This window comes from Eriocheir sinensis, chromosome 36 (genome assembly GCF_024679095.1).
Source record: "Eriocheir sinensis breed Jianghai 21 chromosome 36, ASM2467909v1, whole genome shotgun sequence".
Lineage (NCBI taxonomy): Eukaryota > Metazoa > Arthropoda > Malacostraca > Decapoda > Varunidae > Eriocheir > Eriocheir sinensis.
This window is the reverse complement of record NC_066544.1, coordinates 9,005,383-9,028,193: the sequence shown is the minus strand read 5'-3', so window position 1 is coordinate 9,028,193 and position 22,811 is coordinate 9,005,383. Positions and strand designations below refer to the sequence as shown.

At 42.9% G+C, this 22,811-nt stretch overlaps 2 protein-coding genes across 4 annotated transcripts in view; one reads left to right on the top strand and one right to left on the bottom strand.

Annotated features, from left to right (window-relative positions):
- Window positions 1–7,994, top strand: part of LOC127007736 (probable citrate synthase 1, mitochondrial) — a 20,079-nt gene extending 12,085 nt beyond the window's left edge. For both annotated transcript variants that reach the window (XM_050878992.1, XM_050878993.1), the window contains exons 5-8: window positions 1,357–1,556; window positions 1,985–2,117; window positions 2,352–2,555; window positions 6,872–7,994. In XM_050878992.1, the coding sequence (XP_050734949.1) occupies window positions 1,357–1,556; window positions 1,985–2,117; window positions 2,352–2,555; window positions 6,872–7,156 (822 nt within the window). In that variant the 3' untranslated portion in view covers window positions 7,157–7,994. The remainder of the gene's footprint in view (window positions 1–1,356; window positions 1,557–1,984; window positions 2,118–2,351; window positions 2,556–6,871) is intronic.
- Window positions 7,426–22,811, bottom strand: LOC127007735 (uncharacterized). 2 transcript variants are annotated; one of them, XM_050878991.1, is made up of 5 exons: window positions 22,681–22,811; window positions 13,686–16,436; window positions 13,420–13,497; window positions 12,994–13,200; window positions 7,426–11,526 (listed from the first exon to the last, which is right to left on the bottom strand). In XM_050878991.1, exons 1-5 carry the CDS (start codon window positions 22,696–22,698, stop codon window positions 11,497–11,499), a joined length of 3,084 nt encoding a protein of 1,027 aa, XP_050734948.1. In that variant the 5' UTR covers window positions 22,699–22,811; the 3' UTR covers window positions 7,426–11,496. The 2 variants fall into 2 exon arrangements, with proteins under 2 accessions (XP_050734948.1, XP_050734947.1); XM_050878990.1 differs by having other exon boundaries at window positions 13,686–16,442; window positions 22,681–22,800.

Sequence of the window (22,811 nt, the reverse complement as noted above, 5' to 3'; positions counted from 1 at the left end):
ATAACAATCTCCCCTAATAAGTGCAGTATATTTTTAAATGTATCATAGTTTGATAAACAACTTAGAATTGCTCTTGACTTAATTTGAACGAAACTAAAAGCTCGTGTCAAAATGTAGCGACAGAGCCTAAAGAAAAAATATTTATTAAGCGTTAGCGACGGGCACTTTTCATAAATATCTATCTTAAAATTATGTGGAGTGCACCTGTGACCACCAGTCACCACAACAGTACGATTTCGATAGGATATAATATTTTTCATGTTGCGTGGAGGGGTTGCCAGATGTCGCTTTCTGAACGAAAATTACTGGACAGGTCACTACTCTCTATAGCCGACTGTACCTCTTCTGCTTCTCTAATGATCTGTGAGGCAGAATAGCATAATACTAAATTAAAATAATTGAAAAAGTTTATTTAACTGAAGAAAACTAATCAGTTAATTTAACTGGAGTTCATAATTCTCCTTGTCTCATTTCTTGCAAAACAAAGTCATAAAATGAAAAACTTGGCAATTCCATCTCACTGCCCTTTCATGAAACTGCCCATCTCACTGCACTTTCATGAAACTGATGCAGAGGTGATGATGGGGAGGTGTTAGGTGAGTGGTCAGCATGCAAGTGAGGTGTCCTGGGAGACCCAGGTTCTTTCAAGTGCCACCCACTGCTACAGTCTGGCAATTTTGTCATCGCCAAATGATCCAAGACTACCCACATTTTGTCCTGATGACCACCTTTCAACCCAGGCTCTAGCAAAACTTTCCTTTGAAAATGAGTTCTAAGAGGCAGCATAGGCCAAGCAAAAATGGTGCTATTATTTTTATTATTATTAATATTATTATTATTAATAATAATATTAGGAGCCAAACAAGAAGCTCTGCTGGAAAGAGTCTACTAGAAATTTTTTTTTGCCTGCACCACTAACGGGCTGGGGCCAACCATCAGGCCCCACCAAGAAGTCTACCAGTCCCAGGATATTTGATTCACATTAATGAATTAGCTAATGCTAGACATGTGTTTTGACTGTGTGCTTCATTTTTGGTGCGAATGAGCTGTAAATTTGGTAGATACAATTACAAACAATTTCATCTGAAATGGTTATTTCACTGATATTCCAGGCAAGTTAAGGCAGCCTAGTACCGTATGGATTTTTTTTGTCTACTTCTGCAATCCCTCCCCCCTCCCTCCCCTTCTTATGAACATTCAAGTTATGAACGATAAGAAATACAAACAAACCTGTCTAACACTTCACAATTATTATGGAGGCAAATTGTGGTGCATCGTGCTCAACTGAGTTAGGCAACATGGGGTTGGCAAATACTATACATGAAGGCAGTTTAACAAGGAATCTTTACTCCCCAGCTCTGCTTCGAAGACTCTATGGACCTGATTGCAAAGCTTCCCACCGTGGCTGCCACCATCTACCGCAACCTTTACCGTGACGGCACTAGCATTGGTGCCATTGATCCTAAGAAGGACTGGGCTGCCAATTTCACTGCCATGCTGGGCTATGACGACCCACAGTTTACGGAACTAATGCGCCTCTACCTCACCATTCACAGGTATGGGAGCATTTAGTTATTCAAACTTTTGTGATCATTAGTTACCAATATAGGTGAGCACTGTATATACAAACTATATATATACAAACAAATATATACAAATGATGAGGAGAATAGACTAAAATTAGGCAGCAGTTTTAATGCATGTTTCTGGGGACTGATTTAGGGAATAGCAGATTTATCCTGCTTGTATCCCTGCAGTTTTTTTATTATTATTTTTATTATTATTATTATTATTATTATTATTATATTAATAATAATAATAATAATAATAATATTTTTATTATTGTTATTTTATTTTTTTCCCCTGGAGGTAATTAGGTGCACCACAGCAAAGGCCAGAGCATGGATTGAGATAATTTACTCATGTTATCAGTTGTATATTAGCATGCCTTGGTTGTATTGTTTAGTTGTCTGTTTCTCCTCAGTGACCATGAAGGCGGCAACGTATCAGCCCACACTACTCACTTGGTGGGATCTGCCCTCTCAGACCCATACTTATCCTTCGCTGCTGGTATGAATGGCCTTGCTGGGCCACTTCATGGCTTAGCCAATCAGGAGGTGGGTCACCAACAAGCTGTTTATATTAGTATTGTAGCTATTGATGTACATTTCGTACCAATAATGCTTACAGTGTGATAAGAATTGTGGAATACGGGTCTCCTTTTTCAAGAATACAACTAAAGCATGCTTGGTAAAGATGCAAGTCAAAGGAAAACTATTTGAAGTTTCTTAATGTCAAAGAAAATAACCTTTTTGAAATCAAATGAAGCTAATCTTCTTTCTTTTGAAAAGGTGCTCTTGTGGGTGACGAAACTGCGCAGCGAAATTGGAGATGATGTGACAGAGGAGCAGCTAAAGGAATTTATCTGGAAGACTCTCAAGTCTGGCCAGGTGGTGCCAGGCTATGGCCATGCTGTGCTGCGCAAGACTGACCCTCGGTACAGTTGTCAGCGTGAATTTGCTCTCAAACACTTGCCTGATGACAAGCTCTTCAAGGTGAGTCACTAGTCCTGTATCTTATGGGACTTGCCTCATTGTTAAAGTTGATGGTCAAAAGAAATGTTAGTTACAATCTCTATAGTCCGTAACATTGTTCTAAGGAAACTGTGGACATCAATAAATGGACATTACAATGAGAATTAATGTCATAATGTCAAATCTTCATTCCAAACTTGAAAAATGGACATAATGTAGACATAATGCACAGGTGTTTTCATCTATGCGGCTATTCCGCTCTCTATGTGATATTAGTATAGGCAGTGTTGGGCACTGACGGCATTAAACTTAATTTCATAAGCGGTGTTAGGGTTTTTAGAAAAAACTAAATCAGAATTTAACGAGTATTGAACAGGTCTGACTATGCGTCACGGTTTGTTCAGTCATGGTGACCAGACCTTGGCTTTTTCTTGGGATCTTGGGATTCCATGGCAGCTTAGTTATGACTAATGACATTATCTCACATCCACAAGGGACAGATATGCTACAATGCTCTAGGCCAGGGCTACTCAGCTGTTATTAGCAAAAGTCCAGTTAGACAAGTTCTGATGTATGCAGAGGTCCGGATAAATACTGTAACTGTACCCAAGACATGAATATCCTGGTGATGGATTCTTGCAAGTGTATTTCCTGGACTGACTGTAGGGCCTACAGTCAGTTGAGGAAATACACTTGCAAGAATTCATCGCCAGGACCTTCATGCTATTTAATTATACTTTCTACTGGAGAATGTCTAGATTCTGACCACGGGCCACCAGTTGAGTAGCCCTGCTTTAGGACAAGTCATGGAACCCATGAGCTTTATGCCAAACATTGAGAATAGTGGCGAGCAAGAGTGATTGAGCGGATTGCAATGGGTTTGTTTTAACCCCTCCAGCACTGGTATGCACACATGTATGTGATAGGGGATGCATTACGATAAACCGTCACGTGTTTATCACGTCCGGGTGTACAGAAGCCCCCCGCCATTCGCGGGTATTTGGTTCTGCGAGATTTCCGTGATCCACGAAGCCATGATCGACAGGACTAATCAAATAGGGAAAATAGAGTTTTGTTCTACCATCTTGATCGAATTAAAAAAAAATGTATTTCTAAGGCATTTCTAAGCATTGTTATATAGTTTTACATACACATAAATCACAAATTAAATATGGGCTGTAATAATTTAACACTATGTGGTTGGTCGTGCTGAGTGTGAGTGCGTAGGCGGTGGTGGTTGGCGGGTGAGTGGTGTTTTTGCGGTAGTTATCGGTCGGAAACTATGAAAAAAATCCAATGCGATGAGTACGATAGTTTGGCAACACTGCGCATCAGTGTTTACCGTCTTCCACCCAGCCAGTGTTTACCATCTTCCACCCAGCCATCAAGTATTAGTGAATAGGCGCACCTGACATTCCGAAGCCGATCCAGGATTCAGTACATTTCCTAACTAGTAGAAGGTAATGTTATAATTGTATTTCGTAAAGTATCCTTATAACCAAAAACTAATTAAAATTATGGGTATTCTTTTTCTTGAACAGAACATTGAATAAACAAGAGAACAATAATATGAAAATACGTATAGCCACCGTTGCCAGGTCATCGTACTCAGAGCACAGTATTTACCGGTTTCTGACGCCTAACTATTGCCAAGAAACATCAGGATCTAACTCTTATAACGATAACTATAAATTAGTTTTGTTATTAAGACAGAAGACAGTTTGGGGGTAGGAAGTCGGGAAATATAATTGGCTGAGTATGACACTCTGGCAACGTTGAGGCTGTAGCTCCGTGGCCCGAGCCAGCCTGTACGCCATTTTGCGGTTGTCAGATACCATAAATAGCATATTTTTACTGTGCAAAGCAGGTGATGTCACTTATTGTGACTAAGTGAGCTTTCATATTTATCTATTTGTGTATATTTCATGGTGGCAAAACTTTCATTACTAGTTTCATTTTTACTAGTGACACGAATATGTGACTGTTTTTCACAACAGAATTTCACTCAAACAAGTGAATCAGACACCACAGAAATATTATCAGTGTGTGTATGAATGAATACAAAGATAAGCACATACTTTGATTTAAACTCTAGGATGTCTTGTGGATCATTAATAAATAAAAACAAAATATCTGGATAGGCTACTCTTTAGCCCGTTACCGGCTGTCTGCCAAAAAAGTCCTTCCGCCAAGTTTGTACCCCCCCCATTTGGTGATTGTCAGGTGCGCCTATTCTTTTCTACCCCCTTTGTATTAATATTCATATGTATATCCATATATATCCAGTATATTATTAATTAATTTGAGTGTTTACTGGGCCCTTGGAAAGTCCATTTGCTGCTGTTCCTGGCAGTACGCACGTACAACCTTTATACCTGTTACCCCTCTGCCAGTCTCTGCCATGTTTGTTTACTCCTCAAAGCAGTAGCCTTGTTTTGATTGTTACCTATGAGCGGCGATCGCCGTTATACTATTTCCACGTAAAACTGGCCAATCGGGTAGTGGTAGCTGCGGGGTTAGCCCCGCCCCGCACCTTGCCACACCCACTCGGCATCTTATTTCCTCTGCAGCCACCACTACCCCATAGGCCACTTTCACGTGGAAATACTGTAGCGGCGATCACCGCTCATAGGTAACGATCAAAACAAACAAAAACGACTGTGAAAGCGGCACTAAGTAAGGATCAGACCGCGTATACGCGAGTTTTCATCCGCGTTCGGCGGGGGGTGTCGCAATTACCCTACCCGCATATAAGCGAATCCGTGAACGGTGAGGCCGCGAATGGCGGGGGTCGTCTGTATGTGAAATTTTCTATTGTTTCAAAGGGCGGGTAAATATGGGCAGAATAGTGTATTACACTGTGTTTAGGGGGTGGTACTATTTACTGGAGATACCCTGAAGCTCCGTCCACAATCACTCAAGCAAATCAGTGACTGCCACATCACGAGACGTCACGGCATCTCAAGGCTGGCTGGCTCAGGGTTGCCATTTGGGGCTCGGTTCTTGACTTGCTTCCATAAGAGAAGGATTATATCACTTCCCTAGCCTGGCCATCTTGGATTCGCTACAGCCGTTATCACCACTATGTCGGTCAACAGTAGTTCCGAGTCTGGCTCTGAATATCTGCCAGGTGCTTCTACTGAAGATGATAGTGATGATACCTCAGAAAGTGGTGATAGTGACTTACTAGATGACAGTGATGAGGAGTTTTCAGGCACTGTGGAGGAACAAGGCTGGCGCCTCATGTCTGACCTTTTCAGTGATACCAGGCCTGACCCCGTACCATCGTTTAGTGATGCTCACACATCATTGTCCTCCCATGTGGCTGTTTACTTACCTGCGTGAGGCTTTTTGTCATTTTTTTGATGAAGAAGTGATTGACAAGCTGTGTTTATGGATGAATTCCCGGGCTGCCGAATATTTTGCTGCGACCGAGAAACGAAAGGTGAACGGGTTGATATGGAGAGCTGTGACACGGGATGAAATGTACGTGTTCATTTCCTTGTTGATGGTCATGGGGGTCATGAAGTTACCTCGGATGCACATGTATTGGTCCCATGGTGTGCAGCTTGGTGGCCCGAGGATGCCAAAAAAAGTGATTATAATGAGGGGGTACGGAGCGCGCAGGGTGCGGCGAGCAGTATACGGGCCCAGGTTGGGTAAACGGGAGCGGTGCGGAAGGGGTTAATGAACCACGTTAAACCTATCTGCAACAGTCAGATTACAAGACAAAGTAAAAGTACAGTAAACCAACCCTCAGTTATATGAGTGCACCGTATCCGACCTTGCCCGTATCCGGGAGTTTTAAAAGATTTGATTTTTTCCAAAAAAATTTTTTTAAATTGTCGTGCGCCACCAAAAGTTGTTCAAATTGTCCGCGTAATGCCTCTAAGCTCTGCCCAGGTGGTGTACTACTGTATATTCCCTGATTTTTGTATACTAACTAGCCCTTGGAGTAAACAGTGTATACCCTATGGGAAGTTAGCATCATAAGAGATCACAAAGTATTGCAAGGCAAAACAAAGTAAATTATCTCTCCTGACAAGACAGTTTTGATAGGCTGAGACTGCAGCTCTGTATCTGAATAATTTAAGAGATTCATGTCATAGTTTACTTGCTTGTTTACTTGTAGGTCTTGCAAGGCAATGCCTCAGAGCAATGGTGATCCAACAAAATTATTTACAGAAAATTATTGCATATAGAGTCTTTGTCTTGTTTTTGCCTTGATTCCTATTGCTTCAAATATTTCTCCATAGTAGCCAATTTTACTTTAGTTGCATAGTTGCATATTTCAAGGCATACCTTATAGTTGTGGTAATCCTGTTCTCTTTGTGCAGTTGGTGGCCAAGTTGTACAACGTGGTGCCAGGCATCCTGTCGGAACTGGGCAAGGTGCAGAACCCTTGGCCCAATGTAGATGCTCATTCCGGCGTGCTGCTGCAGCACTACGGCATGACAGAAATGAACTACTACACCGTGCTCTTTGGAGTATCCCGTGCCCTGGGTGTTCTCTCCTCCCTCGTTTGGGACCGTGCTCTTGGCTTGCCCCTTGAACGACCTAAGTCTATGAGCACTGAGGGTCTCCAGAAGCTGGTGGGTGCCACAGCTGCCAAGGCTGCCTAATGACCTATGGTGGTAACAAGCTGGAATCTCCTGTAAAGGGAAAGGTTTATCTTCCAGTATATTGAGGTTATGTGGCAAGAATAAACTTAACATGTGGTTAACCAACATTGAATTCAATCCCCATAAAGTACAGTGATTGGTACTTTAATGAATTAGTATATTATAATCTAATCAGGGACATTGGTTACTCCCAGCTTCAGAAGTTTATATGACAAAGCTGCTGTTTAGTCTTGCTAAAAAAATAAGAAAAGTACACAATCATTTTTAGATATTTTTTTGTGCAAGATTGAAATGTATTTTGAGAAAATATATTTTATAACATTTATAACTGCAAGAGTGATAGTTCCTGAGATCGTGCAGCTGCCACACAAAGAAGGTCGCTCAAGCAGTTTCTAATGCAAAGAGAAAACTTTTGGGTGCAAGACTCCATATGCAAGCCAGGGAACTCTTTGTTATCTTGATAAGGCTCTTTATTTATTTTCCCTATGTAAATTAACCCTGATGGATCCTTCCTTCGTCTGCATTTTGTGTTCAGTGCCTTAAGAGGACCCAAGAACTCTTTTGGCAGTTACCCTTCTTGCTGGTTTGACTCTTTCTGTTGTATTTTCATCGAACCTATTCTTGAAGGTAGCTGTAGACCACAAGATGGCAGAGACTGAAGTTGAAGTCACTAACCCACACACGGGCCAGGGACTGATGTACGAAGTTTTTCATTAAGTGACACTAATGTGCACTTGATCCTGGGTAGCTCCAAGCTGTAAATAAATGTATATTAATGATGGCACTCAATTAAATGTTTACTGTAAGGAGTACAAACCAGTAAAGTGTGTTTCCGTAATCCTTGACTTTAGTGTTCCTTTGAATATCACCCAGATAGCTTCCTACTTTCCCAGAATTGTTATTTTGCTTAAAACTGGGTGGTTCAACAACTGAAATTTTTTGGTGAGCTTCAGGACCAAGGATTGGTGCCTCATACAGGAGTGGACATGCATGCTCTCTGCTTCAGGCCCCTGTCCTGGTCCAGCAGGTTTTGCTTAGACTTTATCTTTGCATCTCTGGTAAGAAATTTTGTTTAGACTTGCCCTTCCTCTTTCCCCTTCCCTTTGGCTATATATCTTTATTCTTCTTCCACTATAGCCCCCCCTTTTTTTTATTTTCACAAGGCATGAAAGTTGTAATGTAAGGATGCGAGACTAACCACATGAATAGTCTGAGGATGCCATGGGCACAGAACCCTTCCATCCACTGCCCTTACTTCTCGTCTTGAGGAGGTGACTGGTTAATTCTCCCACTTTCTCCAAGGACTTATGGCCAATAATAAAATTATTCCTATTGCTCCAGTGATGGGACATCTAATTTAACTAATGGGCTGAGTGGATACAGGAAAACTAGCTCAAAAGCGCATGCAGCCATGAATGCTTTTTCTCAGAGGAATCGGCAGTCTCATTTGGATCTGAAGAGGAATACTGGCCACCCAGGAATGATTTTGCACCAAGTCCAGGCTGTTATGCCTATTGATTCAGCTCAGTCCACCAGTTATTCAGGAGCAGGACTGCTGAGAATGGCGAACCGGTAATGCCAATGCCCCTTCCACCCGCAAAAATCCTGACATTGACCCCCCCCACAACTTTTGTCCAGGATCTGCGCCTGCAATCATTTACATCTTTTCTTTCATCTCCCTCATTGGCTACCTCCTCAGTACACACTTCTACCCCCTTCATCATACCCTTCCTACTGCCACTCTCTTTGTAGCCTCCCTTGCACCCTGTAGTTATAGGCTATATTCCAAACTGTCATATCGATATGACAGTACTGGCCCGATGTACATTTGCCTCTTATGGCCCGATTGCAGAATATTTATATCGGCCCGATAAACGCAATCCTTCATGCCATAGTTCCGTTATTTGCCGGTATCGGCCCGGACTTTCGATGTTTGCTGGGTCTTCTTGTCCTCATCCATCCACTTCTACTACTCATCTTCCCTCTATTTTCTTAGGACCTCAAAACTTTTAACATTCTGGCAACAGCACTTTACTAAAATGACCCACTCCTTTCAAAAATGCATCCAACAACAGGCGAGTAAGGTACGCTAGCTGCTACGGTCAGGCCGGTCTCATCTAATTATTAAGTAGCATGCAACTACTGAACTCGATCCTCAAGAAAAGGCGATAAATTCCTTAAAAGACTTCAATGGAGAACCTTTCCTTATATTACCTCAGACTCTGAATGGTTGTACAGACACCATCCTCGTATACCCATGCAGATATATGACCAGTTGACATACGTTATCAGGTCTGAATATTCCAGCAGACCTTCATGAACTCCTTGCAGACATCTTGATGATATTGCTGTAATTTGGTTTAACAACCATCCCCCGGTGTCGTGTTCCTGGATGTTCTGCGAACTGCGCATGCTCAGAGGCGAATGAAAAATATGTTAACAGAGTTGTTCTCACGCATCCCCCGACTGCATAGCTTTGCTCACTCCCCCCCTCATGAACCTATGATGCCCTCTAGCCCCGCCCCCACTAAAAAAGTGCCAAAATTACGGGCCTGCATATGCACATCAAGACAGTTTTGTGTTATGAAAATATCAAGATGGTTGATTGATTGATATTTCACGTAAATTTACTCATGAATCATTGCATGAAGGCTATTTATTGGCCCCCCACCACTTATTACAAAATAGCGCTGTACTGGATTCAAGAATGTTTTTCCTTTGAAAGAACAAAATATGCTTCCCGTGTACACGGATCCGTGTTCATAATGATCCGCCTTTTTCATTGTAAACAAAACTGACGGCCCGAAATAGGAGCGCAGCCAGAAACGCAACACCGGCCGCCGTAAATAACCAACAAATATTGCAAAATTCACTGAAATGTCCGACTGTACATTCTTCCCATCCAACAGTGTCGAAATTGTCGGCATCTTGGCCACTCTACGTACTAAACACTATAAATCATCTACTGCATGCTGCCTTTGTGATAAAACCTTTCACCTGGCCATGATCACTTCACGTGCACTGAGGCCACGCGCAGCTACAGCGTACGGCTCCTCAGCCTTTACCAGGAACACGTACAAGGGGCAGAGTGATATTTCGGGTTAACGCACGCACCTTCTTCAGGTAGTAGCCTACTATTTAACAGAAGTCAAAAAGGTGAAGCTATAGGTGGACTGTGCGCCGACTGCCCGTGGGGGTTGGGAGTGGGGGGCCTATAGATCGAGGGCATCATAGGTTCATTGGGGGATGGGGTGGGGGGGAGCGAAGCAACTTGCCCAGGTGGGGGTATTTGTTTTTAAATAAGCATGCACTATTAGGCGCACCTCGAGGCCAATTTAGAAAACACTGGGGGTGCTATATCCCCCCCACCCACCCCCTGAAACTACGGCCCTGCATACCTCTACAACAATTAACGAGGTAGTCGTTACCCGAGTTTTCTTAGTTCTTCGCTTTGCACTATGAAGTAACCTTTTTATCAGCTTACCACGTGATAGAGTAACCCGGGTCCTCACACAGTGCAGGAGGGGCACTCCTGGCTGGAGGAAAAGGCGGGGCGGCGGGTATTGTGGTCATCTTCTGGCGGTGTTTGCCTGGGAACAGTGGCGCCGGCTGCCGGACGTAGTATTGGTGTTCTCCAGGTGGTTTGGCAAGGCTTTCTTGCTTCGATGTACTCTGTGTCAGCCTCCAGCCCCTCAGAGAGACTACTTATAGCACGCACGGCCAGCTTCGCGGTGAGAGGGCAGGCCAATGCAAGGAAGCCAGTCCGTTGTATCACAGACAACAGTTCGAGCATTTCGTCTTGGTGTTTCGTTTGTGTAGTATTGTTAGACTAGTTGGTAGTTCACACACACACACACACACACACACACACACACACACACACACACACTGGGAATATGTGGTTGAAGTAATACGGTTCCTCATACGAGGGAGGACACATGACAACTCACAAATTACAACGGGGGCTAGAAGCTTCAGGCGGTTCACTGGTTGGGTAAAGGTTTGAGATACCTCATGACGTCTTAAAAATATAAATTAACTAGAACTTTTTTATTTTATTTATTTAAGTATAGGTATAAATAAATGTACATATAGCAATAATCATATGTATAATGTGTAGCTACATACAACTTTTAAAGTAAAAGACGGAACATAAAAGCAAATGACTATAAAAATATAGTATAATATCCACACAAACAATAATATCGCCCTCCATGCAGGCAGGCGATATATACTAATTGTGAATAAAAACCATTAGAGCAAATTATTCTGTGATCGATATTAAGCTACACACATCATAATATTAAATATTAGATTACCGTAAGACTTATACAGCATTTTTACTGGAATGTAAGCCTCAGGAATGAGTTCTGCGGAAGAAAATAAATGAGTATGATTATCAAAGTACCAATGGAAAAGTCCCCCCCCACACACACACCACCACCACCACTTTCCTCATCAGCCAACAACTATATAGCAGTTACCCTCCCGCCCGCCTCGCTGGCTTGGATCATGTTGCCCCCCCCCCCATCTCCTCTTATTGAGTCACATCCAATGGTAGGGTTGATAAATTAATGTCAACCAAGTGATATGTGGTCCCTTGAAAACAATAAAACCCAGCCCAAACCCAGCAGATTCTCAGAAACAGCCTTCACTCACTGCACACTTGTTGGCACACAGACAACCATACATACGTAACCCTCCCATTCCTACCTGCAACACACACACACACACACATACCAGCATTCCTGAAGCTGAGACTGAAGGCCGAGACAATGTTAGCACAATGAGGCAGAGCATTTCGGTAAACAAGACAGCAAAATGAAAAGTTCTTGAATTATACTTCTCAACATTTAAAATTTTATTCTCCATCTAATTTATGCTTTCTTTTGCTAGTTGAGCTAGGTACTTTATAGATAACTAATCTACTTTGGAAAACGGTGTAGTATTATACTCGTTTCCATTTTTTCACCTACTGTTCAGACTCCTTGTTTTCGATGTGTAAATTTATGGCATTTAAGGTTGTTATAATGGATTCTATTGGTTCGCCACAACCCCACAAGCTTTGTAAGAGCACTTTTTTATAGTAACGTTTATCTTGTTTGCCTGGTTTATACTGCCGGCCCCCTCTTCCACACCTCTTGAGCAAGTAACAATCAGTCAAGGTTGATGACAATGACATATGGTTGATCTTTGGTAGAATAGTAGTCAGAAATAGCAAGCTGTCTGCATTCACTATTTCGTTGTATTAAGCACTCTGCCACTGCCTCCTTGAAGCAGTCTGCTTTTGGGACTCCATTCAGACAGAGCTATTGATTACAGCAGTCAAAAAGTATTTTGCATAATCAACTCCCTTTCTCTTACTGGCTGTCTAATATTCTCTAAAGTTCACCACAATCTCTTGCAATCTTTTACTGCTGTCTTCAAATTAACTGATCCATTGGACTTGATAGCTGCATGCCTCCTGAACACTAACAGCACAGGACTTCATACCTTTGGGTCTCAGTCCTACAATGACAAACTTCCTAATGCAGGAACTAATCAAAATTTCAACTATTTCATCCCTATCTCTGGTAAACTCAACTTCAGTCTTCCTTCAACTGTATTCCCTTCTTCCTATGACTTAAACTTTCAGGAGGGGAGTATTAAGACCTGTCTAACCAAACTCACTCTCACTTATGGAGTATTCTTCTGTTGTTTTATGTGGGAGCACTGTGTTTTTTTCTAAATTGCCCTGCCTCCTTTGTTATTAAAAAATATTAAATTACATTCTTTTGCCTTCACTACATACACACTTATTCTAGATGCTGTACATGTGATTTTACAGGTCACGTTACCTTTTTTCGCTTCTGCATAGCTCTAGCGACTGACATCCAGTGCTCGGGGCCAAGGGAGCTGTAGTTGGGAAGCACGGTGCTCTCTCGGACCAGCTGTGAGGCCGAGGTGAGTGTGGACATGAAGAGTGACTCTGTGTCTTTTGGCTCTTTATCTTCTGTCTCCTCATCACTGTCCATTGTCCAAAAGCTCTTCATTAACTTGGAGGCCTGCCATAATGTTGAAAGTCTTACATTACTACCAGTCTCCTTAAATACACTGATGCTTATCAACTGACTTCCATACATCACTCAAATAGGAATATAAATGAATAAATAAGTGAATGAATACATCAACTTATATAGTACATCCATGAATATTTGAAATATATCTAAATCTATTAATCAATTGATATTTTTTTCTCTTTTTTTCTTTTGAAAAGTATGTACCTTTGATGTGATGCCTGAATCACTAATGTTGGTGCTGGTGACAGTCGTCGACCTCTGTGGAGCAGCGGCTGCAGTCTCCTGAGAGATGAATAAATGAACAAATGAATGAAGGAATAAAGAGGTAAATGAATTAATAAGTGATGAATGACAGACAAGACAGAAAACTGGAGGAAACAAAATCAGATACATATATGCTGCTTGGTAATGATTATCTACTGCTTTAATATTCACAATGATGGAAATAAAGTTGATCACAGAACACCCACCGTTATGCCAGATTCTTGCAGGCTGGTCTTGGCAGCCCTTGTGGCAAGGGAGCTGGAGGACCGCTGGGGGAGGGCTGGCAGGAGATCCCACATGTCCTCAGGGTCAGGTTCCTCCTTCGTTTGACCGTCCACCGGTACCCTGGTTGAGGCCGAAGTCATCATCTCTGGAACATTCTTCATGATGGAGTTATTGATGAGGCCTTGGATGTAGGAACTGCTAGTGGTCAGGCTTTGCTGGTGTCCACCTGCAGCTCTCCTATTGGTTCTTTGGGTCTTCAGGGAAACATATGGTGATGCCATGAGGGGTTTGTCCTGCACCCCCTTTGTGCTCTGGCTGTTTTCAGAATTTGTGTTGTCTTTCTTGTCTTCTGACATGGGCACAGGCTTGGGTGGTTCCAAAATAAGGATGTCATCGTCACTATCGAATATAACTTTGCTCACTGACTCTCTGTGCTTTGGTCTGTAATTCCTTCTTTTCAGCCTTTCTCGTGTCCGATGGAGGAAGCTCTTCTTTTTCTGGGTCGTACTAAATTCTGAAATCATGTCATCTTCATCACTATCAGTAAGCCATCCGTCTTCATCCTGTGACTCTGACTCTGACCCGTCGGAACCAAGTTTTCTTTTTGTCTCTGAATTTTCTCTTGTAGATTCATCTGACAGCCCTGTGTTGGATTTGGAAAGACTTCTGTCAGAGACTTCTAAGTCACGTGCTTTTTTTGGCTGATTGGTTGGTGACTCACTGGTGTTAGGAGGTTCATGCTGCATAAACTGACCTGTAACTTTTTCTGTTCCTGCATCTGGATCAACATGTAATCTCTTCAGCACATTGCCTTCACTGCTGGGAACCATGCCGCTATTCTGCCCAGGTGACACCATGGCATCACTGGCTAGGTGTGTTGCAACAGAAGCCTTGGCGGGCACACTTGACTCATTCCTTTGTTTCTTCGGTGACTTGACAGCTTTGGAGATGTGCTCACTTTCTCGGCTGTTTTTCTGTCCCCTCTTTTTTGGTGTAGGATGTTCAACAGTTGACTCAGACTGTTGCATTGCCTTATGAGGGGGTGAGGATTCAGTTCTTGTGCTACTCCTTGCTCTCTTATCCACTGTCTGCTGTTTTTCTATGGCTTTTTTCTCTTTTTCTTTGTTGGTAGTATTTTTAGCTGTTTGATCTGCCTTTTTCCTTTTCTCTATGTTAGTAATTTTGCTGACAGTTTGTTCTACTTGTGTGTTTGTTTTCATGTCATTGCCAGTATGAGTTCTTGTGCTTTGTTCTCTTTCTTGCCCTTTTTTCTTCTCTTTTCTGGAAGTTTGTCCTGTAGCTGCTTCTGTTTCCTTGCCAGAATTAGTTTCACTGGGCGAGTTTTGATTTACCATGATGTGCACCGGGTCCAAGGTGTCAAGGAGGCAGATTATATTCTTCCCTTCTTGAACCATATGCAGAATAGCAGCAGACCCTCCCACTGCCTCCTGCACCAACTTCACAACACCATCACTGCTCTCTTGAGATCTTTGCTCCTCCTCTTCTGCACCTCCATTACTGCACACTGTCCTGGTTTCATTTGTTTTATTTACAGACTGGATACCCTCACTGCCCCCACCAAGCCTTCTCAGCACTACACCACAGTCTTGGTTGTGGATCTTTAGAGTCCCTGTTGCTTTCTTGTTGCATGGTCTTCCTCTCCTCTGTGGTATATTGCTTTCATCAGCTGACCTTGTATCTGTGGTTTTGTCTTTGGTGGGGTTCTGATTCAATGTTTGGTTCTTTTTAGGTGGCCTGCCTCTCTGTTTGGGTTCTTTGCTTTCATTAGCTGACCTTGTATCTGTGGTTTCATCCTCGGTGGCATTCTGATTTAATGTTTGGTTCTTCTTAGGTGGCCTGCCTCTCTGTTTGGGTTCTTTTCTTCCATCACATAACCCAGAGTCATTCCTTGAGTTGTTCTTGTTTGGATTTTCTCGACTCTCTGCCGCCAATTTCGCCTTGGGCGGTCTACCTCTCTTCATTGATATATTACCCTCTTCACTAACCTCCAACAATGACTTTCGTTTGGGTGGTCTACCCCTCTTCCTTGATATATTGCCCTCATCATTCACCTCCAGCACTGACTTTCTTTTGGGAGGTCTACCTCTTCTTTTTGGCAAGTTGCTCACATCTGAAAGCCTGTACTGCAAAGAAAGCTGCCTCAAATCAGCAGCTTTGTTTTGGGCAAGGCTTACTTCATCCACAGGTGCTTGTGTTTTCTTTCGAGACTTGTTTTTATCAGATGACCCCACTGTATTTGTAATAAGATTATCAGTCAGTTTTCTCTTTCTTCCCCTCTTTTTATGCAATCTGCTGGGTAAATTCACTCTGGAATGGTGATGAGACCCATCCCAAGTGGGGTCATCCTTATCAACCTCATTATCCTCCATCTCCTCATATATAAAGTCATCACTTAACCCGAGCTGTTGTTTCCTCCTCTGCAGTGATTCCTCCACCTCTTTAACAAGATCATCCTCAACACAACATGAATCTTGCCTTAATGAGATGGCTGGGGAGACAGTGCTGGTTTTTATGGTTGCACCTGTCCTAGAAAGGTTCTTCTGGGGTAATATGGAAGTTGAACTTGGTTTGTTTTTGCTGTTGTGTGGGGACTGGTAGGGACATTCATCTAGTGGAGGAGGAAGTCCGTGTGCCAGGGAAATGTACCGCTCAATAACCTGGTTGAATGCTGTTTTACTCTTGTTGATGATATCACGGTGTAGTGCCTCTGTCTGAAACTAAAATCGTAATAAAATCAGAGAATATATATGCCAGTCAGTTTTAACATGAGTCTACATACAGCAATATATTGAAAGTAATAATAAAGTTCTCATATCCATTTCTTTCTCATCCCTCTTCCCTTATTCAATCCATGCCAAAGTTATCAATCATGCAAAATTTTGAAATTTTCAGCATGTTACATTTCCTGAGCCTCAAACCATTTGTGCTGACTAGTTTATATAAAACTAGATGAAGTACCCGGCGCTTCCCGGAAGAAATAAGACACAGAAAAACAAGATTTCTTATATGATAAACAATTGTATTTCACAATATAATATTATGTGCCACAATTACTCGGGAGCATAGTACACTTCAAAAACATATAAAGCCTATATCTGTAGCTATCACCATTTGGACGTCTATAAAGGATATACAGACGGACGTTAGTCGCCCTTTATATACCAATAGTAACCTATCTCCATTTTCTTATCAAAACCTTAGAAACAACTGACTTGCAATGGAAACTGTGATCAGAGTAACGATTGACAAATCTAGCCTTGAGTCTCCTGAAGGTGTAGTCAGAGGTATATGCCCGAATTCTTAAATGTATTTGCATCTCAGTTCGCCTGTTCAAAAAGTCTCGTAGAAGCTGCTGGAGTTTTCACAGACTGTTTCGTGATTCTAGTGATAGTTATGCAAGACTCCCGTACCATAAACATGAATATCACCCATGAAAACCCAGTTAATTTTCTCTGTGGCCTTAGCAAATAGTTGTAATGGGAGCCCGACACATTTAAGAATATGGACCATAGTACCTACGGGCAGAGAAATAAGAGGATGAAGAGAAAGGGTGTGGCTCTTTTCCTGCTATTCCTTGTCTTCAACTACCTATTTCCTCCCTTTCCCTACACACCCAAACCTACCACCACCATATCTTTCAGCCCTGTGTCTCCTGAAGGTGTGTAGGCAGCGAAATATATAGGCCGAGAGAGAGGTAGAGGAAGGGTATGGCTCGTTTCCATCTATTCCTTGTCTTCAACCACCTATTTCCTCCCTTCCCCTACACACCTACATGCCCACAGCCTACCACCACCATATAGGTGTCATCTGGTGATCAAGAATTACCCTAGCCGAGCAAGAATTTTCCCAAATCTAGTGAAATTCTTGCATTTCTTGTTCTAGCAAGTCAGATTTTCAAGAATCCCCGCAAATTCTTGACAAAAATCGGGGGCCCTGTGCAAGCCGCGGCGGAGCAGGGTACAGCCACTTTCTTGCCAGCCCCACCTCTTTAGGCCTATGGCAATGAACATTTCCTGAGCTTCCTATGGGTAACGCTGCCAGGTGGAGGTGGATATAGAGTTCATGAGGTTACTGTTGTGATACTGCTGCACCACAGAACATTTTAAAGCATCATTGTAGGAAAAGTAAAAACTTTTCGGTATGAAAACGTCATCAATAGAGACAAGAAAGTGAAACGATGCCATTTGTCAATATTTTGTCGAGAAAAGGACATTTTAAGAAATTCCGTCACATACAGTAACGCTAAGCAGCTAGGGAAATGTTCCAAATGAACTGTAGATCTCGTAATAGTGACTAAATTAACGCGTATTGTCCTTGACGAGTGACAAAATGAGAAACAGTGTTGATCCATCTAGTCATATGAGCAAGAAAGAGGGCACTGGAGGTGAAAAACAGTCTCAAGAATGGGCCGGGGGTCAAGAAAGCCAGATATCACCAGGTGACACCTTATCATCCACCCCTGTGTCTCCTGAAGGTGTGTAGTCAACGAAATATATGGGCCGAGAGAGAGGTAGAGAAAGGGTGTGGCTCTTTTCCTTCTCTTCCTTGTCTTCAACCACCTATTTCCTCCCTTCCCCTACACGCCCACAGCCTACCACCACATCCCTCAGCCCTGTCTCCTGAAGGTGTGTAGTCAACAAAATAAAAGGGCTGAAAGAGAGGTAGACAAAAGGAAAGAAGAGGATGAAGAGAAAGGCTGCGGCTCTTTACCTTCTATTTCTTGTCTTCAACTACCTATTTCCTCCCTTCCCCTACACGTCCACAGCCTACCACCACCATATCCCTCAGCCCTGTGTCTCCTGAAGGTATGTAGTCAACGAAATATATGGACCGAAAGAGAGGTAGAGAAAGGGTGTTGCTCTTTTCCATCTATTCCTTGTCTTCAACTACCTATTTCCTCCCTTCCCCTACACACCCACACGCCCACAGCCTACCACCACCATATCCATCAGCCCTGTCTCCTGAAGGTGTGTAGTCTACATAATAAAAGGGCTGAAAGAGAGGTAGACAAAGGGTGCGGCTCTTTTCCATCTATTCCTTGTCCATCACTACTTCATTTCATTTCATTTAATTTCTAGGGGACCCGCTGAGGGCCACTCTCGGGTGGCATGATATGCGGGGTTGTGCGGGGGATTCAAGGGGCCAGGACAGGATTAGGATGAGGAGAGATATTGGGACATGGTGAAGGGCCAGGATTTGGGAGATAATGACTGATGATCCTATTCCTAAATGTGTCAAGAGTGGGACTATTAACTACATGAGATGGGAGATGATTCCACTCTTGGATGCTGCGGGGAAAGAATGAATATTTGAATATACTAGTGTTAGTCTGTTAAGTGTGGTATTTAAGGTTGTGGCTGCCTCTAGTGGATCGTGTAGTTGTCGGGTGTAAATAAGTGTCTTTGTTTATGTCTACTAAATTGTTTGTGATTTTATATAGCATTTGTTGTCTGTGTATTTGTCTTCGTGTTGCTAATGGGTCTAGTTTTATGTCTTGTTTAAGCAAAGTGACTGATGTGGTGTGTCTGTAATCACATCTGGCCCATCTAGCAGCTTTGTTTTGTATGGCCTCTAATTTATTTATGTTATTGTTAAGTGTGTGGGTCCCAGACGGTGTCACAATATTCTGTGTGTGGCCGAACGAGTGTCTTATATGCAAGAATTTTGATGTTTGTGTTACACCTGCTAAGGTTCCTAAGCATGAACCCCAGGGGTCTGTGAGGTTTGACCCTGATGCTGCTCATGTGTGTGTTCCACCGCATGTCTGCTGAGATGTGTACGCCCAAGTATTTGTGTGAAGAGACAGTCTTCAGGCTTGTGTCATGGAGTTTGTAAATGAAGGGAATAGGTTTGTTAGTACGGGTGAAACGGATGTGATGGCATTTGTCTGGTCTAAACGTCATCTGCCACTTGGCTTCCCAGTCTTCAAGTGCAGCTAAATCGTCCTGTAGTCGAAGACAGTCATCCCTATCTAAAATGGGTCGATAAACTAAACTGTCATCTGCAAAAAGTCTAGTAGAAGAGGTAAGTGATAGTGGGAGATCATTAATGCAGGAAAGGAAAAGAAGGGGGCCCAAGATGGTGCCTTGAGGTACCCCAGAAGTTACAGGAATAGATGAGGATTGACTACCATTAAGAACAACTCGTTGCTTGCGGGTAGTCAAAAACGTGGTAATCCAGTTAGAAAGTTGTCCTCGTATGCCATAGAATTCTAATTTAGCTAACAGTCTTTGGTGGGGAACTTTGTCGAAGGCTTTGGCAAAGTCAAGTATTATGGCGTCAACTTGTCTGATTTTGGGGTTGTTAAGGGACTGCAAAATGTCGTGTGTGGTCACAAGTAATTGAGTCTCACACGAACGTTTGGGCCGAAAGCCGTGCTGACTGTCAGTCAGTATGTTTTGCCTATCAAAGTGGACCATTATATGTCTATAAATTATATTTTCTAAAATTTTGCAGGGAACTGAGGTTAGCAAAATAGGTCTATAATTAGCAGGGAGGGTTCTGTCTCCGGATTTAAAAATTGATGTCACATTTGACAAAGGCCAGTCCTGAGGGAGTTCTCCGGTTTGTAATGTCTGTGAGAACATAACCTGCAGGATAGGTCAAGAATGCAAGCATTAGCTTTTAGTATCCTGCAGGGTATATTGTCTGGTCCAGTCGCTTTGTCAGTGTCAACCTCAGATAATAGTTTCTCAATTCCTTGGGTGTTTAAATAGAGGGGAGGAATTGTTGGGTGTGGTGATGTTGGTATGTCTGGCAAGTTTGCATGTTCTTGTGTAAAAACAGAGTGGAATGGTTTGTTAAGTGTGTTGGCTTTATCTTGTGGCTAAGGAACCGTTGTATAGTAGTGTTGTAATTCCGGTCGAGTCTTGTCTGCATGCTTGGAAGGAGCTGTAGAATTTCTTGTGGTTTTGTGTGTTGTTTGTGAGAAAGATGGATGTGTATTTAATTTCTGCTTGTTTACTTTCTTTTTGCAGTGTTTTCTGTATGTTTTTGCAGTGTTCCCAGTGTTCTGTATCATTGTAAAGTTTTGCTGTGTTGTATGCCTTTACCTTGTTTCTGTGTAGTCTTTTCAATTGTCTATTGTACCATGGTAATGACCGGTTTTGTGTGATAGTTTTCTTGGGTGTGTGTTTGTCCATTGTGTCATGTATAAAGTCTCGTAGTCTGGTCCAATTTGCCTCAACAGAATTGGCCATTGGGTCTGTGTCGAGGAAAAAGTCTCTAAAATCAGCTAAGTCTTGAGTTATGGCACCCATATCGGCTCTGGTGTATAAATAAATGTTCCTGGGTAGTTGTTTTTGTGTTGTTGGTCTAATGTTCAGGTCAATGAGTACCATGTCATGATCACTGAGACCTGGCAGTACTCGTGTACATGTGATTAAAGGAATGTTGTTTGTGAGGAACAAGTCTAGTGTGTTGGATGTGACCCCATGTCTTATGTTAGGATTGTGTCTTCCTACACTAACCTGTGTGCGTGTTGGTTCATGCACTGTTTGTGTGAGTGTGTGTTGATTATGTCAATAAAGTCTTCATGTAAGTTTCTCCTATCAGTGTGTGGTAGTATGCTGCCTTCGTGGGTGTGGTTGTCCAGTGTCGCCTCTGTTGTCCAATCAATGTCAAGGAGATTAAAGTCGCCAACCAACCATATGTTTTTGGAGGGGTCAATTTTGGATAATGATTCGTCAAGGGTCTGCAGATATTCTAAATTTGAATTTGGGGGTCAATAAAAAGATCCAATGAAGAGAGTTCTACAGCCCTGAAGTTGTACTTTAATCCAAATAATTTCAGAGTCCACATTTAGTTCTGTGGCTGGAGTCACTACTAGTTCCGACTTTGTCGCAATGAGGACTCCACCATGGTTATTGTCCATTCTGTCTTTTTTGTGTAGGGTCATATTATAGGGACTGTCTGTCGGGAAGACTTCACTACATCTAGGGTATTTTTCAACCCCCCATATCTCAAAAACTATGCATTTGCGACGCATTTCATGTTTACCACCGCATTCCCCGCAGTTTCAATGGCCCCCTAGCCAATTTTGGTTGCGAGGGGTGAGTAAGGACAAACACTAGAATAATACCGAATGATTAGGTGTGGAATGGTTTGGATGATTATGGGGAGTGGATGATGTCTGAGGATTGTCTGCTGTCAAGTCTTCATGTCGGTTCTGAATGGGGGAGGAATTGTCCAAACTGTCTCTACCTAACGGTTGGGTGATCCTATCTAACGATGACGTAGTGATGGGAGTTGTGTGTGCTGGCGGGGATGATGTGGTGTCTAAGGAGCTGAATTTATTGTTATTAAGTAAAGGTGAGTGGAAAAGATAGGAAGTAAAATTGGGCACCCCACATCCATGAGAGGCTCCGACCCTCCAATCCGTTGAACGCCGCCATGAAGCCCCCCACAGCTGACATGATACCAGCCACTATGCAGGGAGACATCACAGCAGCGGTCACACTGGATGGCCCGCTGGCCCCATTTGACCGCTCGCCGGCACAGATGGCAAGGGTACTACTCATTTCCTCCTTTCCCCTACATGCCCAGAGCCTACCACCACCATATCCCTCAGCCCTGTGTCTCCTGAAGGTAGGTAGTCAACGAAATATATGGGCAGAAAGAGGAGCAGAGAAAGGGTGCGGCTCTTTTCCATCTATTCCTTGTCCATCACTACTCATTTCCTCCTTTCCCCTACACGCCCACAGCCTACCACCATCATATCCCTCACCCCTGTGTCTCCTGGAGGTAGGTAGTCAACGAAATATATGGGCAGAAAGAGGAGCAGAGAAAGGGAGATGAAGAGAAAGGGTGCGGCTCTTTTCCATCTATTCCTTGTCCATCACTACTCATTTCCTCCTTTCCCCTACACGCCCACAGCCTACCACCATCATATCCTCCAGCCCTGTATCTCCTGGAGGTGTGTAGGCAGCGAAATAAACTTGAAAAGCGGTAACTCACCAGGTCGGGCAGCGGCATTTTGAAGTTGAACGGACGTCGGACGCTGTTTGTTGACACTCGATTCGCGGGAGGTTGAGGGAGCGTGGCGATAGGAAGGAGTTGATGCTCCAGGGACCCCTCATGTTAAGATA